This window comes from Musca autumnalis, unplaced genomic scaffold (genome assembly GCF_047663935.1).
Source record: "Musca autumnalis isolate F117 unplaced genomic scaffold, ASM4766393v1 scaffold_4, whole genome shotgun sequence".
Classification (NCBI taxonomy): Eukaryota; Metazoa; Arthropoda; class Insecta; order Diptera; family Muscidae; genus Musca; species Musca autumnalis.
In genome coordinates this window covers 232,185,700-232,202,864 of record NW_027411977.1, presented here as the reverse complement: position 1 = coordinate 232,202,864, position 17,165 = coordinate 232,185,700, and the positions used below count along the sequence as shown (strand labels likewise).

The 17,165-nt window shown below is 32.3% G+C and overlaps 1 protein-coding gene across 1 annotated transcript; it reads right to left on the bottom strand.

Annotated features, from left to right (window-relative positions):
- Nucleotides 1-7,693: 7,693 nt before the first annotated feature.
- LOC141402816 (peritrophin-44-like) lies at nt 7,694-13,048 on the bottom strand. Its single transcript, XM_073984801.1, has 2 exons — nt 12,904-13,048; nt 7,694-9,075 (listed from the first exon to the last, which is right to left on the bottom strand). Exons 1-2 carry the CDS (start codon nt 12,905-12,907, stop codon nt 7,778-7,780), a joined length of 1,302 nt encoding a protein of 433 aa, XP_073840902.1. The 5' UTR covers nt 12,908-13,048; the 3' UTR covers nt 7,694-7,777.
- Nucleotides 13,049-17,165: the final 4,117 nt, after the last annotated feature.

Here is a 17,165-nt window from a genome sequence, read left to right as displayed (position 1 = left end):
ATACGCTGAAAAATATAGGCCCAACTGCAAAACACCCTTTTTAGCAGAAATCCTGACTCCTACAAAGCAGTTAGTCGCTAAATCGTTGACTATCTAGGACAAATTTCGGTTTGGATGGCTTCTACGTTTGTCTAGAATACAAAAGATGTCTCTATTGTAAATTAGTTGAGCTTTAGGTTCGTCTACTGTAGAGTAGATGGCTTCTAGGGTCGTATACTGTAGAGTAGATGGAATCTGGGGTCGTCTACTGAAAAGCTTATGGCTTCTACGGTCCGCTACGGTAGAACATAAGGTCTCTAGGGTGGTCTAGTGTAAAGTAGATGGTACCTAGGGTCGAGTGGATGTCATCTAGAGTCCTCTACTGTAGTGTAGATGTTTTCTAGGGTCCGCTACTGTAGATAATATGGCCTCTAGGGTCGTATATTGTAGAGTAAATGGTATCTGGGGTGATCTACTCTAGAGTAGATGGCTTCTAGGGTACTCTAATGTGGAGTAAATGGCACTTGTGGTCGTCTATTTTAAAGTCGATGGCTTCTAGGTCTACAGTACGGTAGATGGCTTCTAGGGTTCTCTAATATAGAGTATATGAAATTTGTGGTCGTCTATTGTAAATCCGATGACTTCTAGGGTCTTTACTGTACAGTATATGGTCTCTGGGATGGTATACACGGTGCGCCTTAACTAATTTTAAATGGAAGGTGCTTACACCTGGGAAGTTTTTGCAGATTCTGAAACTACAATGCTCATAGATGAGAAATATAAAGAAACAAAAAAATCGCTGGAGGGATTTTCAAATAAATCGGTATTTAAGTTCACATTTTTAGGGGTTCTTTAGGTTTTCACGATTTTGCTTGGAAACCGCAAGTCCTATGTAAGTGGGCCCAAAGAAAATGTTGTAGCTGTGAAAATTCTCCACAAGATTGAACTTTATGATACCTTCGTAGGTTTCACCGTTTTTGAGATATAGAAGTTCAAATTGAGACAATGCACTGACTGTATCGCCTCCTTATAAAACAATGTCATTACTGCAATTTCCCAAATTAAACGTATATATCTTGAAAAAATAAATCGTCCAATCTTGTAGAGAATTTTCACAGCTTCAACATTTTCTTTAGACTCATTTCGATATGACTTGCGATTTCCAAGCAAAATCTTGAAGACTTAAGATAAAAACCTAAAAAATTGAACTGAACCTCTATATCTCAAAAATGGTAAAACCTACGACAAAACCTAAAGATCAGTCTTGTAGAGAATTTTCACAGCTACAACATTTTCTTTAGACTCATTTCGATATGACTTGCGATTTCCAAGCAAAATCGTGAAAACCTAAAAAAACCATAAAATTGTGAATTTTGATCGCGATTTATTTAAAAATCCCTCCGGCGATTTTTTCTGTTTTCTTTATTTTTCTCATCTATGATCATTGCTGTTTCAGAATCCGCGAAATCTTCCCAAGTGTAAGCGTTTTTCATCAAAAGTTAGTTAAGGCGCACTGAGCATGATATTGTTTTATATGGAGGCGATACAGTCAGTGCATTGTCTCAATATGAACTTCTATATCTCAAAAACGGTAAAATCTACGAAAACATCGTGCAGGTCAATCTTGGAGAGAATTTTTACAGCTACAACATTTTCTTTAGACTTATTTACATAGGACTCGCGGTTTCTAAGCAAAATCGCGAAAACCTAAAGAACCGCTAAAAATGTGAACTTAAATCGCGATTTATTTGAAAATCCCTCCGGCGATTTTTTTTTTTGTTTCTAGATATTTCTCATCTATGAACATTGTAGTTTCAGAATCTGCAAAAACTTCCCAGGTGTAAGCACCTTCCATTTAAATTTGGTTAAGGCACACCGTGTATATTGTTGAGTAGTTTGCTTCTGGGCTCGTCTACTATAAAGTAGATGGCTAGGGTCATCTATTGAAGAGTAGAAAGCAGAGTTTATGGCTTCTAGGTAGAGCTGGCAAAAAATCGATGGCACTATCGATAAAATCGATTGTTTTTTTAAAAATTAAATATCGATTGATAGTTTTGCCTATCGATATCATCGGAACAAAAACCTCCAATCTAAAATTCATTGAAATAAAAGAAATGTCGCTGCTTTTCGGTTTTGTGTGTGTGAGAAAGTGAGTCCGTAGGCACACGTACATATTTTTCGGAAAAGAAAAATGCATTTTTTTTATTTTTATAAAATAAAAGCAATTGTTTATTCTCCTTTACATTTCTGTGAACTTCTTGTACAATATGTCAAGAAAAGCATTGACATTTCCGCCATTTTCGTCTCCAAATTAATGGTGTTGACAGCTTAACGATAATATCGATAGCATTCGATATTTTAAAATATTATATCGAAAATATCTAATGTTGGGAATATCGATGGTTTGCCAGCTCTACTTCTAGGACCCACTATTCTAGAGCATATGCCCTCTATGGTGACCTTTTGTAGAGTAGATGGTCCCTAGGGTCGTCTATTCTAGAGTAGATGGCATCTGGGGTCGTCTACTGTAGAGTAGATGGCTTCTTGGGTCCACTGCTGTGGATTATGTGGCCTCTAAGGGGGACTTTTGTAGAGTAGATGGTCCCTAGTGAAATGGAGATGGCATCTGAGATCGTCTACTGAAGAGTTTATGGATTCTAGGATCCACTACTGTAGAGTATATGACATCTAGGGTAGTATATATTAGAGTAGATGGTACTTAGGGTCGTCCATTGTAGAGTAGATGGCTTCTAGGGTTCGCTTGGACGCTATTGATTGCCCCTGAAATACTTGAATTACTTATTAACCTATCCACAAAAACCATCCAAAGCAGTTATAGGTCCCATTCGTATCTAGGTTTTATAAATAATAATTGGTGACCAATTCCAGAAAGTGGATTTTCGCAAATGGGCCTAGATTCTAAAGAACAAAGTTCTTCCAAGCGCCATCACTTCGCTCAATCTTGTCGCAGCGTTAACTTGCTTCTTTAACTTAACTGATGCTTTCCTGACCTCGTACAATTATTGAAACTATCCGCTTATAAGTCAAAGTCTGTAATGAGATTAGACAAACAGGCTTTGTTATATGCCTCCTGCTAATCTTTCGTAGGTGAGCTAGTTCTAAATTCTACCATGTTTGAATGTTTGAGCTCTTCTGCTTGGATAAGTTAATTTGCAAATTTTCTCATAATGCACATTGGGCCCAATGACAGGTTTTTGAGGCAACAAGTCACTGGAAGCAGCTAGAGCTACCAAATTTCGTTCCAATGTTTTTAATGGGCATAAAAGTACTTCTGCAAAATTTGGTAAGAATCGGTTCAGATATAGATATAGTTTTCATGTATATGTTTCATCCGATTTAATCCGATTTTATATTTAAGCCCCACAAAGGTCACAATTTGCATCCGATCGCCTTAAAATTTGATATGGTAAATCCTGTTCAGGTTAGAATCAGGTCCTGAAAATTTGGCTCTGATCGGTTCAGATATATATCTACATATATATAGAAACCTTTTCAGGTATACAATGATGTTCGAAATATAAATCTTCTGAAATGGCTGGACCGAATTTGATAAAATTTTGTTTGTAGATTCATAATGTCTGAGAATAGATCGTAAGGTACTTTTTATACCGAAAATTGGAGGGGGTGGGGGACCTCCCCCACAACAAGTTTTAGCCAAACGCGAAATCTCAGAGATTATTAGACGCATTGGTATACAAAACAATAGTAATTGTGACCTCTATCATTAATTTATGTTTTGGAAGTAGAAAACCGCGATCGCGTCCGTTATTTGAAAACTTTATAATTACAGGTTAAGATCTTGAAATTTAGTAGGTGTTTGTAGTACCAGTTATTAAATTTAAAGATCTAGAATATTGAAGATTTCAATGCTTGGTGTAACTCGGATAAGATTACTATAAAATTTGGCGACTTGTGTCATATTGAGCATCGTCCAGTCCCAACCCAATCTAATAAATTAAAATATCCACATTTTTAAGTGTCACGCTATCTGTAAGTAATTTTCTATAAGTATTCGGATCCATACGGACATGAAATTTTTTTACACATATAGTACTCACTATTACCTTCTATCAGATATATATAGTTTCGACAATACGTCGCAATACCGCGAGTTTTATTCCAAAAACTATTTAAACTACAATACGAACTACACAAAAAATACACCACAAGTCTACTTCAAATATTCCTTACCAAATCTAACTTCTTTTATTTCTTAATCAGAATATTAATTTATATACCTTTACACGTTTTATCCATTAAAAAAACTGTTTATTAAATCAGCGGTTTTTAATTGCCGAGCGAAACAAATTTGTTCTTCGTTGGATAAATTTTTATAAAATTTTACAAAGTAACATGCAATATCTTTGACAGCTCGGTATGTGACCACGAAGCGTTGCCAGGTTGAAATGATTTTGTTTCTAAGTGGCTCAAAGTGTTAAGAATCTAATCCCGTTACTAATTTATACAAATATATGACTTCAAAACTAGACTTTTTGCCTCAGAAACCTGCCATTGGGCCCAATGTGTAATGAAAAGAAATATTAGAATGGATTTTAGTCCTTTGTACGAAATGTTACTAATATGACACAACGTCCTATTATACTCAAAACACCTTTGTTAAGTCTTCAACTTCAATAAGCCCTTTGAAGACTTGATTAAATGCTTAGAAACCGTCTGAAATTTTTTTCAAATATTCTGAAGTCTTCTTAGACCTATAACTATTCCAAAGAAATTTAAAGACTTTTCTAACTAGTCAGAAGTTTCTTGAACACTTCTGTTGATATTCTCAAATCTCAGAAACCCTCTTAGCGTTTCTTCAAATATTTAGGAGGCTTATATGGCCTTCTCAACTGTTCAAATGTGTTCTGTGAATCTCTTCCATTACTCAAAGGAATCTGAGGAGTTATCAACTGTCAGAAACTATTCAAAGATGCTCTAGGGACTTCTTCAACGCTCTATTATGGATTAATATAATATTTACAGATTTTTTGTTCGAAGACTTATATTGAAATCTGAAGTATTGTAACAGATTTGAGCACTTTTTGAAATATGTGCCAAAATTACCCGAAAATTGCAATAAATGTGTTCATGGTGATATACACATATTATAAGGGATATTTTGTGGCTATATATTATAGGAATGGATATTTTTGTTAAGTGAACTATCGTAGAATTTCATGGGGAACAATTTTCTCATTAGCGCCATCCTTCTATAATGAAGTACAGTGGGATAAATAAGCATTATTTCGAATGACTTGCGAAATTATCCCAAAAATGTATTTTCTATATACCCAAATTGTTTGTAATTTGTTAACATATTTGTAACATATATAGAGAGTTTTGTTATTCATGGTCCCGCAGTGAAATTAAATGTAGAATAATTCTGTCTCTGACATCATCTTTCCAAAATGAAATACTAAAGTTGATTTTGGATCTTTTGCGAAATGTACCAAAATGACCAAAATACATTGTTTCCGTATGACCAATAAAATATCATTGCCATTTTTATAGATTCATATTATATATACAGGTTTCTTTTGTTCGAGGACTGACAGTTAAATTTGATGTTGAACAATTCTTCCTTTTACACCATGCCACTAACTTTGAGTATAGAAAGAGATTTCGTCAATTTTGGAAATCGTACCAAAATTGCCCAAAAATTTTAATAAATATGTGCGTGGTGATGTTCTAAGTTTGTATGTGGTATTTCATTGATATCTATTGAAGAAAGGGATTTCCTTTGTTCGGTGGCCTATAGTGGAATTTGATGGGGAATATTTTTCTCTTTGGCATCATCCCTTTATAATAAAGTATTGTAGGGCAAACAGCCGTTAATTGAAATGTCTCAGGAAATTGTCCTAACTAGACGTTTTTTCTATATACCCAACTTGATTTTAATTTTTTCTAAATTTATAAAATATATAGAAAATTTTTTTAGTCAAAAATACTTAGTGTAATTAGATGTAGAATAATTTTGTCTTTGACATCGTCCTCCCAAATAAAGGTATTAGGCAAGATTTTGGCCCTTTTTCCGAAGTGTTCCAAAAATGCCCAAAAATCATTTTTTTTTTTTTGTATGGGACAAATTGTTAACGATTTTTTTATAGATGCATATTATATTTACAGATTTCTTTAATTCGAGAACTATTAGTTAAATTTGATGTAGAACATTTCTCGCCTTGTCATCACCCTCTAACATAAAGTAATGAGACCGATTTCGGCACTTTTTGAAAAACGTACCAAAATTGCCCAAAAAATTTAATAAATATGGTCTTCACATTGTTAGTGGTATTTCATTGATATCTAATAAAGTAAAGGATTTCCTTTCTTCCGTGGCCTATAGTGGAATTTGATGGGGAATATTTTTTTCTTCGGCACAATCCCTTTATAATGAAGTATTGTAGGGCAAACAGCCGTTAACTGAAATGTCTTAGGAAATTGTCCTAACTAGACGTTTTTTCTATATACCCAAATTGATTTCAATTTTTTCTAAAGTTATAAAGTACATAGAGAGTTTTTTACTCATACGCCCTTAGTGAAATTAGAAGCAGAATAATTTTGTCTTTAACATCGACCTCCCAAACAAAGGCATTAGGCAAAATTTTGGCCCTTTTTTTTAAGTGTTCCAAAAATGCCCAAAAATCATTTGTTTTTGTATGGGACAAATTGTTAACGATTTTTTATAGATGCATATTATATTTACAGATTTCTTTTGTTCGAGAAGCGTTAATTAAATTTGACGTAGAACATTTTTCCCCTTGGCATCACCCCTTTAACATAAAGTAATGAAACCGATTTTGGCACTTTTTAAAAAATGTACCAGAATTGCCCAAAAATTTTAATAAATATGGTGTTCACATTGTTAGTGGCATTTCATTGATATCTCATAAAACAACGGATTTTCTTTGTTCGGTGGCCTATAATATAATTTGATGAAGAATATTTTTCTCTTTGGCACCATCCCTCTATAACAAATGGTGGTGTCACTAAAAGGCATTTTTTCGAATGACCTAAGAAACTACCCAGTGACAAGATTTTTCTGTGCATCCAAATTGGTTTCGATTTTTTATATAATTATACAATATATAGAGATTTTTCTTTTTCAGTGACCCCTAGTAAAATTAAATGTAGTAAAATTTTGTCTTTGACTTCAACCTCCCAAAGTGTAGAATTCAGGGAGATTTTGGACGTTTTTCACAAATATCCCAAAATGACCAAAAACAACATTGATTTCCAAAGGGTCTAATTGTTAACGGTATTTTATAGGCAAATATTATATTTACAGATTTCTTTTGTTCCAGGACTCATAGTGAAATTTCATCTAGAATATTTTCTCCCTTGGCATCATCCCCCTAATATTTAGTATTGAAGGAGATTTCACCACTTTCCGGAAAAAGTACCAAATCTTGAAAAAAACCCATTTATCAATCTTTTATCATTTGTCAACAACGTCATTGTTATAATAAAATAATAAATAATAAAATGACAACAACAACATTGTATTGTGTGTTTTTTATAATGTTTAATTTGTGTATGTGTAAATGTATGTATATTTTTGTTTCTAGAATTCTGATAAAACCAAGCATTTGATACAAAGCTTTGATATTTGTTTATTTTATCCACATGGGATGGATGTGTGCGATAAGATTGTGGAATTGACTATAGGCAATATTTTGATAAAAACAAAATATTAGGCGCCGAAAAAAAGATTATAGGAATTATTTTTAAAAATTAAAATTTGTACATTTTTTTTTTAAATTCGGAATAAATGTTTAGGTTACGGAGATAGAGTTGTTGTGGTGGTAGGCAATGTTGGGACTGTTGTGGTTGTAGTGGATGTGGTGGCAGTAGTTGTTGTTGCAGTTGTAGTCGTTGTGGAAGCTATTGGAGTTGTAGTTGTTGTACCGGAAGAGGTTGTAGTGGAAGTTGGTGTAGTTGAGATGTTTGTAGAAACTGTTGATTCTCCACTGACTGTGGTTGATGGTGTTGTTGCCATCGTTGTTGTTGTCGTCGTCGTCGTTGGCTCCACTGGCACCCCTGTAGTCACCTCCTCAGTTTTACAAGCCTCATAATCCACCTCCTCCTCAACACAAAATTGTTCCCATTCATCAAAATACTGGCCCTCGGGACATTGTGACCGGCCAATTTCTTCACCCCTCTGGCATAGGGCAAAACCACGACAACCATCACCCGCAATATTCACCATTTGCATATAATCATAGCCCATACCAACACAACGATTACGGTCACATTTTGTATGTGAGCGTGGTACACATTCACCATTGTCAAAAAATCGCCCTCGCGGGCAGGTGCCATGAATCATTTGAAACTCTCCATCCGCTTTAAGTTGACAATAATAATAACCATCACAGTTGATGCCATCGGAGATAAATTCATTATTTACCCGACATTCTACATATTCGGGGATTTCAGGTTTCACCTCATCACATTGGACATTTTGGGGATCATCACAAACCCCCAGATAGGCATTAAAGAACAAGCCCCCAGGGCAGGTGCCATTTATTAGCTGGGAACGCCAACAAGTTTGATAAGCTCTACATGATCGCGGTACCTTTATGAACACACCCTCGGCAAACATATTACAATAGTCCTCAGGATACATGGTTATTTTACAGGGGAAATCGCGTACACATAATCCTGTCTCGGAATTGAAGAACATACCCTCGTTGCAGGTGCCTCGAGTACCAACACCATTGACACAATAGTAGTAGTGTTGACATGAATATGGATCCGAAACGAATGCACCACTTTTACCAATACATGGTTGACTGGAAAGGCATATAGTGTCGGCGGGGTCAACACACTCTCCCAGCTCGGCATCAAAATATAACTCACCGCAGGAGCCCTCTACATAGGTGGCATTGTTGCACTCTACATAGACATTGCAATAGCGGGGATCTTTTATTTTTGTACCCACAGCCACCATGGGGCACAAAGAGTCCGGGTCAAAGGGGGCCTCCTGTTGGCCATGGACGGAAGTTAAAATAGAAACGAATGTAACTATGACTAGGTGGAGGAGGCTACAGGAATTATTTGATTTCATCAGGACATTAACTGAAAGGGAAAAAAGAAAATTAATTATTTATTAAAATTTGAATTTGGAAGCGGTAATTTTTTTCCCACAGACCACTAAACCTGGATTTTTAAAAAGCGGACCAATAAACGTGGATTTTTAAATAATTTTTTCCATCCACCCATAGACAAATAAACGTGGATTTTTTTTAATAATTTCTTCCATCCGCCCATAGACCAATAAACGTGGATTTTTTGAATAATTTTTCCATGCACCCATAGACCAATAAACGAGGATTTTTTAAATAATTTTTCCATGCACCCATAGACCAATAAACGTGGATTTTTCAAATAATTTTTTTCATGCACCCAAAGACCAATAAACGTGGATTTTTTAAATAATTTTTCCATCCACCCCTGGACCAATAAACGAGGATTTTTTAAATAATTTTTTCCATCCACCCAAAGACCAATAAACGTGGATTTTTTAAATAATTTTTACCATGCACCCAAAGACCAATAAACGTGGATTTTTTAAATAACTTTTTCCATGCACCCAAAGACCAGTAAATGTGGATTTTTTAAATAAATTTTTCCATGCACCCAAAGACCAATAAACGTGGATTTTTTAAATAATTTTTGGCATGCACCCATAGACCAATAAACGTGGATTTTTTAAATATTTTTTCCATGCACCCATAGACCAATAAACGAGGATTTTTTAAATAATTTTTCCATGCACCCATAGACCAATAAACGTGGATTTTTTTAATAATTTCTTCCATCCACCCATAGACCAATAAACGTGGATTTTTTTAATAATTTCTTCCATCCACCCATAGACCAATAAACGTGGATATTTTAAATAATTTTTTCCATGCACCCAAAGACCAATAAACGCGGATTTTTTAAATAATTTTTTCCATGCACCCAAAGACCAATAAACGTGGATATTTTAAATAATTTTTTCAATGCACCCAAAGATCAATAAACGTGGATTTTTTAAATAATTTTTTTTTAATGCACGTAAAGACCAATAAACGTGGATTTTTTAAATAATTTTTTCCATGCACCCAAAGACCAATAAACGTGGATTTTTTAAATAATTTTCCCATCCACCCATAGACCAATAAACGTGGATTTTTTAAATAATTTTCCCATCCACCCATAGACCAATAAACGTGGATTTTTTAAATAATTTTCCCATCCACCCATAGACCAATAAACGTGGATTTTTTAAATAATTTTTTCCATGCACCCAAAGACAAATAAACGTGGATTTTTTAAATAATTTTTTCCATCCATTCAGAGACCAATAAACCTGGATATTTTAAATAATTTTTTCCATGCACCCAAAGACCAATAAACTTGGATTTTTTAAATAATTTTTTCCATGCACCCATAGACCAATAAACGTGGATTTTTTAAATAATTTTTTCCATCCACCCATAGACCAATAAACGTGGATTTTTTAAATAATTTTTTCCATCCACCCATAGACCAATAAACGTGGATTTTTTAAATAATTTTTTCCATCCACCCATAGACCAATAAACGTGGATTTTTTAAATAATTTTTTCCATCCACCCATAGACCAATAAACGTGGATTTTTTAAATAATTTTTTCCATCCACCCATAGACCAATAAACGTGGATTTTTTAAATAATTTTTTCCATGCACCCAAAGACCAATAAACGCGGATTTTTTAAATAATTTTTTCCATGCACCCAAAGACCAATAAACGTGGATATTTTAAATAATTTTTTCAATGCACCCAAAGATCAATAAACGTGGATTTTTTAAATAATTTTTTTTTAATGCACGTAAAGACCAATAAACGTGGATTTTTTAAATAATTTTTTCCATGCACCCAAAGACCAATAAACGTGGATTTTTTAAATAATTTTCCCATCCACCCATAGACCAATAAACGTGGATTTTTTAAATAATTTTCCCATCCACCCATAGACCAATAAACGTGGATTTTTTAAATAATTTTCCCATCCACCCATAGACCAATAAACGTGGATTTTTTAAATAATTTTTTCCATGCACCCAAAGACAAATAAACGTGGATTTTTTAAATAATTTTTTCCATCCATTCAGAGACCAATAAACCTGGATATTTTAAATAATTTTTTCCATGCACCCAAAGACCAATAAACTTGGATTTTTTAAATAATTTTTTCCATGCACCCATAGACCAATAAACGTGGATTTTTTAAATAATTTTTTCCATCCACCCATAGACCAATAAACGTGGATTTTTTAAATAATTTTTTCCATCCACCCATAGACCAATAAACGTGGATTTTTTAAATAATTTTTTCCATCCACCCATAGACCAATAAACGTGGATTTTTTAAATAATTTTTTCCATCCACCCATAGACCAATAAACGTGGATTTTTTAAATAATTTTTTCCATCCACCCATAGACCAATAAACGTGGATTTTTTAAATAATTTTTTCCATCCACCCATAGACCAATAAACGTGGATTTTTTAAATAATTTTTTTTATCCATAATTAACGTGGATTTTTAAATAATTTTTATTTATCCATAATTAACGTGGATTTTTTAAATAATTTTTTCTATCCACCCATTGACCAATAAACGTGGATTCTTAAATAATTTTTTATCCATAATTAACGTGGATTTTTAAATAATTTTTTTTATCCATAATTAACGTGGATTTTTAAATAATTTTTTTATCCATAATTAACGTGGATTTTTAAATAATTTTTATTTATCCATAATTAACGTGGATTTTTTAAATAATTTTTATTTATCCATAATTAACGTGGATTTTTTAAATAATTTTTTCTATCCACCCATTGACCAATAAACGTGGATTCTTAAATAATTTTTTATCCATAATTAACGTGGATTTTTAAATAATTTTTTTTGTCCATAATTAACGTGGATTTTTAAATAATTTTTTTATCCATAATTAACGTGGATTTTTAAATAATTTTTTTTTTATCCATAATTAACGTGGATTTTTAAATAATTTTTTTTTTATCCATAATTAACGTGGATTTTTAAATAATATTTCCCATCCTTCCATAGACCTAAAAAATATAAAAAATTATCATAGATCTAAAAAATTATTTAAAAATCCACGCTTACTGTTCCACAGGTGCAGGGAAAAACTATTTAAAAAATCCACGTTTATTGTTCCACAGGTGCATGGAAAAAATTATTTAAAAAATCCACGTTTATTGTTCCACAGGTGCATGGAAAAAATTATTTTAAAAATCCACGTTTGTTGTTCCTCAGGTGCATGGAAAAAATTATTTAAAAAATCCACGTTTATTGTTCCACAGGTGCATGGAAAAAATTATTTAAAAAATCCACGTTTATTGTTCCACAGGTGCATGGAAAAAATTATTTAAAAAATCCACGTTTATTGTTCCACAGGTGCATGGAAAAAATTATTTAAAAAATCCACGTTTATTGTTCCACAGGTGCAAGGAAAAAATTATTTAAAAATCCACGTTTATTGTTCCACAGGTGCATGGAAAAAATTATTTAAAAAAATTCACGTTGTTTGTCGTTAGAACATTCTTTCACAACATTGATGAAATTTAAAAACAAAACATAACATTAAAAAATATTGTATATGGAAAACAAAACATTCATATCACAAAATTCGCTGCCTCCCTTAGTTCGTCACACGCTTATCTTTTGGGGCGATAATCGCCTGAAGATTATGAGATTGTGATAGGTGTAATCTTTAGTATTTTGTCGTGTTTGCAAATTCACAATTTACCGGCAAAACAAAGGAAACTATTTTGCTATTCTACTTAACTTTGTTTCTTTACAAGAATGGCTTAATTTAATTCGTTTTTTCACTACGGCACTTACACATTTCTTAACCATTAAACAATTTAGATGTTTTATCTTTTGGATACAATATTTGTTCTGCAAATATCCTCTGCTTTGCGATTTTGTGTTCAAACTTCCCGTAAAATATTCATCTGCTCAATGACTAAAGAGTTGAACGACTGGCAAAAATACGTCTATAGGCCGGCCAATCAATCAATTTGTTCAAATTATAACAGTTACGTTAAAGAACAGTTTTTAATGAGTGGCTCCATAAATATTTTATGGCCTATATCGGATGAAAGATAGCGCAAAAAAGTACTCTAGCGAAGGCGTTGAGCAACATATAAAAATAGCAAAACACATAAAACGGTCCATGATTTCTATGATGAGGAAATATTTTGAATATTTTGTTCAAGTCCGATAAGGAGCCTAGGAAATTAAATAATGTGTTAAGAATCTATGTCCAGATTAATCTTGTTCATAAAAATGATTTATTTGTACCACAAATGTAGAACAATTAAATCAAAGTTCAAGCACAAACGCACTTAGTGGGTGTATGAGTTGTTTATCTTTTAAAAAAAAACATATTTGGGTTGATAATATTCAACAACGTAATCGATTTTGTAAACATATTTCAAATATTATGGTCAGTTAATTCTCATCGAAGCGAACAATATTTACCCTACACCCCTTTATACTTAAAAAAAACCACGTTTATGGGTCTTTGGGTGGATACAAAAAATTCTTTAAAAAATCCACGTTTATGGGTCTTTGGGTGGATACAAAAAAGTCTTTAAAAAATCCACGTTTGTGGGTCTTTGGGTGGATGAAAAAAATTCTTTAAAAAATCCACGTTTATTGGTCTTTGGGTGGATGAAAAAAAATCTTTAAAAAATCCACGTTTATTGGTCTTTGGGTGGATGAAAAAAAATCTTTAAAAAATCCACGTTTATTGGTCTTTGGGTGGATGAAAAAAATTCTTTAAAAAATCCACGTTTATTGGTCTTTGGGTGGATGAAAAAAATTCTTTAAAAAATCCACGTTTGTTGGTCTTTGAGTGGATGAAAAAATTCTTTAAAAAATCCACCATAATTGCTTTTTGGCTGGTTGAAAAAAAATTCTTTAAAAAATCCACGTTTATTGGTCTTTGGGTGGATGAAAAAAATTCTTTAAAAAATCCACGTTTATTGGTCTTTGGGTGGATGAAAAAAATTCTTTAAAAAATCCACGTTTATTGGTCTTTGGGTGGATGAAATAATTCTTTAAAAAATCCACGTTTATTGGTCTTTGAGTAGTTGAAAAAAATTCTTTAAAAAATCCACGTTTATTGGTCTTTGGGTGGACGAAAAAAATTATTTAAAAAATCCACGTTTATTGGTCTTTGGGTGGATGAAAAAAATTTATTAAAAAATCCACGTTTAGTGGTCTTTGGATGGATGAAAAAAATCTTTGAAAAATCCACGTTTATTGGTCAATGGGTCTACGAAAACAAACAGGCCGATATGTCACTTTGTAGGGTACACATGCTATTATCAGAGGATTTTAAAGACAGCAAGCCAATCAACACCATCTACCCAAATATAAGAAATTTTATCTTTGTATTTGTTAGTAAAATTTGAGTGGGAAAAGAATTCTCGTTCACGTAGAAAGTACTCTTATCAACATATCTTTGATTATTGGAAATGATTATTGAACAAATAGAAACAAACATATTACTCTAAAAGCTGCCTCTAGATGGTGTTGATCAAAGCTTTAGATTTTATTTAACAGAATATTTATATTTCAAGTTACTAACAACTAATGTTCTGTAAGTGTATTCATTTCGTACACAGAAGATTATCAGGAGGTCGTCCATTCATAGAAGACCGTTAAGAGGGTTTTTTTTTAATGTTTAAAAATATTATTTAAAATATTAAAATATTTTGAAAATTTAAAACATTTTGAAATAATTGTTCTATTGGCCACGTTGGATCTGATTGTTATTTAAAAGTTTATTTTGTTCCCTAAAAACAATTGCTTAAAAACATCACTTTTACAGGTCTGAGGATGTTTGAAAAATTAATTTAAAATATTTTAAAAATTGACGTGCTTCACAATTTGTTTAAAAAACCAACGTTTATTGGCCTATGGGTGGATGGAAAAATTATTTAAAAAATCCACGTTTATTGGCCTATGGGTGGATGGAAAAAATTATTTAAAATATCCACGTTTATTGGTCTATTGGTCGACGAAAAAAAATTATTTGAAAAATCCACATTTATTGGTCTATAGGTGGATGGAAAAAATTATTTAAAAAATCCACGTTTATTGGTCTATGGGTGGATGGAAAAAATTATTTAAAAAATCCACGTTTATTGGTCTATGGGTGGATGGAAAAAATTATTTAAAAAATCCACGTTTATTGTCCACGTTTATTTTTTGAGGGGTGGATGAAAAAAATTATTTAAAAAATCCACGTTTATTGGTCTATGGGTGGAAGAAAAAAAATTATTTAAAAAATCCACGTTTATTGTCCACGTTTATTTTTTGAGGGGTGGATGAAAAAAATTATTTAAAAAATCCACGTTTATTGTCCACGTTTATTTTTTGAGGGGTGGATGAAAAAAATTATTTAAAAAATCCACGTTTATTGGTCTATGGGTGGATGAAAAAAATTATTTAAAAAATCCACGTTTATTGGTCTATGGGTGGATGAAATAAATTATTTAAAAAATCCACGTTTATTGGTCTATGGGTGGATGAAAAAAATTATTTAAAAAATCCACGTTTATTGGTCTATGGGTGGATGAAAAAAATTATTTAAAAAATCCACGTTTATTGGTCTACGGGTGGATGAAAAAAATTATTTAAAAAATCCACGTTTATTGGTCTATGGGTGGATGGAAAAAATTATTTAAAAAATCCACGTTTATTGGTCAATAGGTGGATGGAAAAAATTATTTAAAAAATCCACGTTTATTGGTCTATGGGTGGATGGAAAAAATTATTTAAAAAATCCACGTTTATTGGTCTATGGGTGGATGGAAAAAAATATTTAAAAAATCCACGTTTATTGGTCTATGGGTCTGTGGAAAAAATTATTTAAAAAATCCACGTTTATTGGTCTATGGGTGGATGGAAAAAATTATTTAAAAAATCCACGTTTATTGGTCTATGGGTGGATGGAAAAAAATATTTAAAAAATCCACGTTTATTGGTCTATGGGTCTGTGGAAAAAATTATTTAAAAAATCCACGTTTATTGGTCTATGGGTGGATGGAAAAAAATATTTAAAAAATCCACGTTTATTGGTCTATGGGTCTGCGGAAAAAATTATTTAAAAAATCCACGTTTATTGGTCTATGGGTGGATGGAAAAAATTATTTAAAAAATCCACGTTTATTGGCCTACGGGTGGATGGAAAAAATTATTTAAAAAATCCACGTTTATTGGTCTATGGGTGGATGGAAAAAATTATTTAAAAAATCCACGTTTATTGGTCTATGGGTCTGTGGAAAAAATTATTTAAAAAATCCACGTTTATTGGTCTATGGGTGGATGGAAAAAATTATTTAAAAAATCCACGTTTATTGGCCTACGGGTGGATGGAAAAAAATATTTAAAAAATCCACGTTTATTGGTCTATGGGTGGATGGAAAAAATTATTTAAAAAATCCACGTTTATTGGCCTACGGGTGGATGGAAAAAATTATTTAAAAAATCCACGTTTATTGGTCTATGGGTGGATGGAAAAAAATATTTAAAAAATCCACGTTTATTGGTCTATGAGTCTGTGGAAAAAATTATTTAAAAAATCCACGTTTATTGGTCTATGGGTGGATGGAAAAAATTATTTAAAAAATCCACGTTTATGGTCTATGGGTCTGTGGAAAAAATTATTTAAAAAATCCACGTTTATTGGTCTATGGGTGGATGGAAAAAATTATTTAAAAAATCCACGTTTATTGGCCTACGGGTGGATGGAAAAATTATTTAAAAAATCCACGTTTATTGGCCTACGGGTGGATGGAAAAATTATTTAAAAAATCCACGTTTATTGGTCTTTGGGTGCATGGAAAAAATTATTTAAAAAATCCACGTTTATTGGTCTTTGGGTGCATGGAAAAAATTATTTAAAAAATCCACGTTTATTGGCCTATGGGTGGATGGAAAAAATTATTTAAAAAATCCACGTTTATTGTTCTATGTGTCGATGGAAAAAATTATTTAAAAAAATTGGTCTATGGGTGGATGGAAAAAATTATTTAAAAAATCCACGTTTATTGTTCTATGGGTGGATGGAAAAAATTATTTAAAAAATC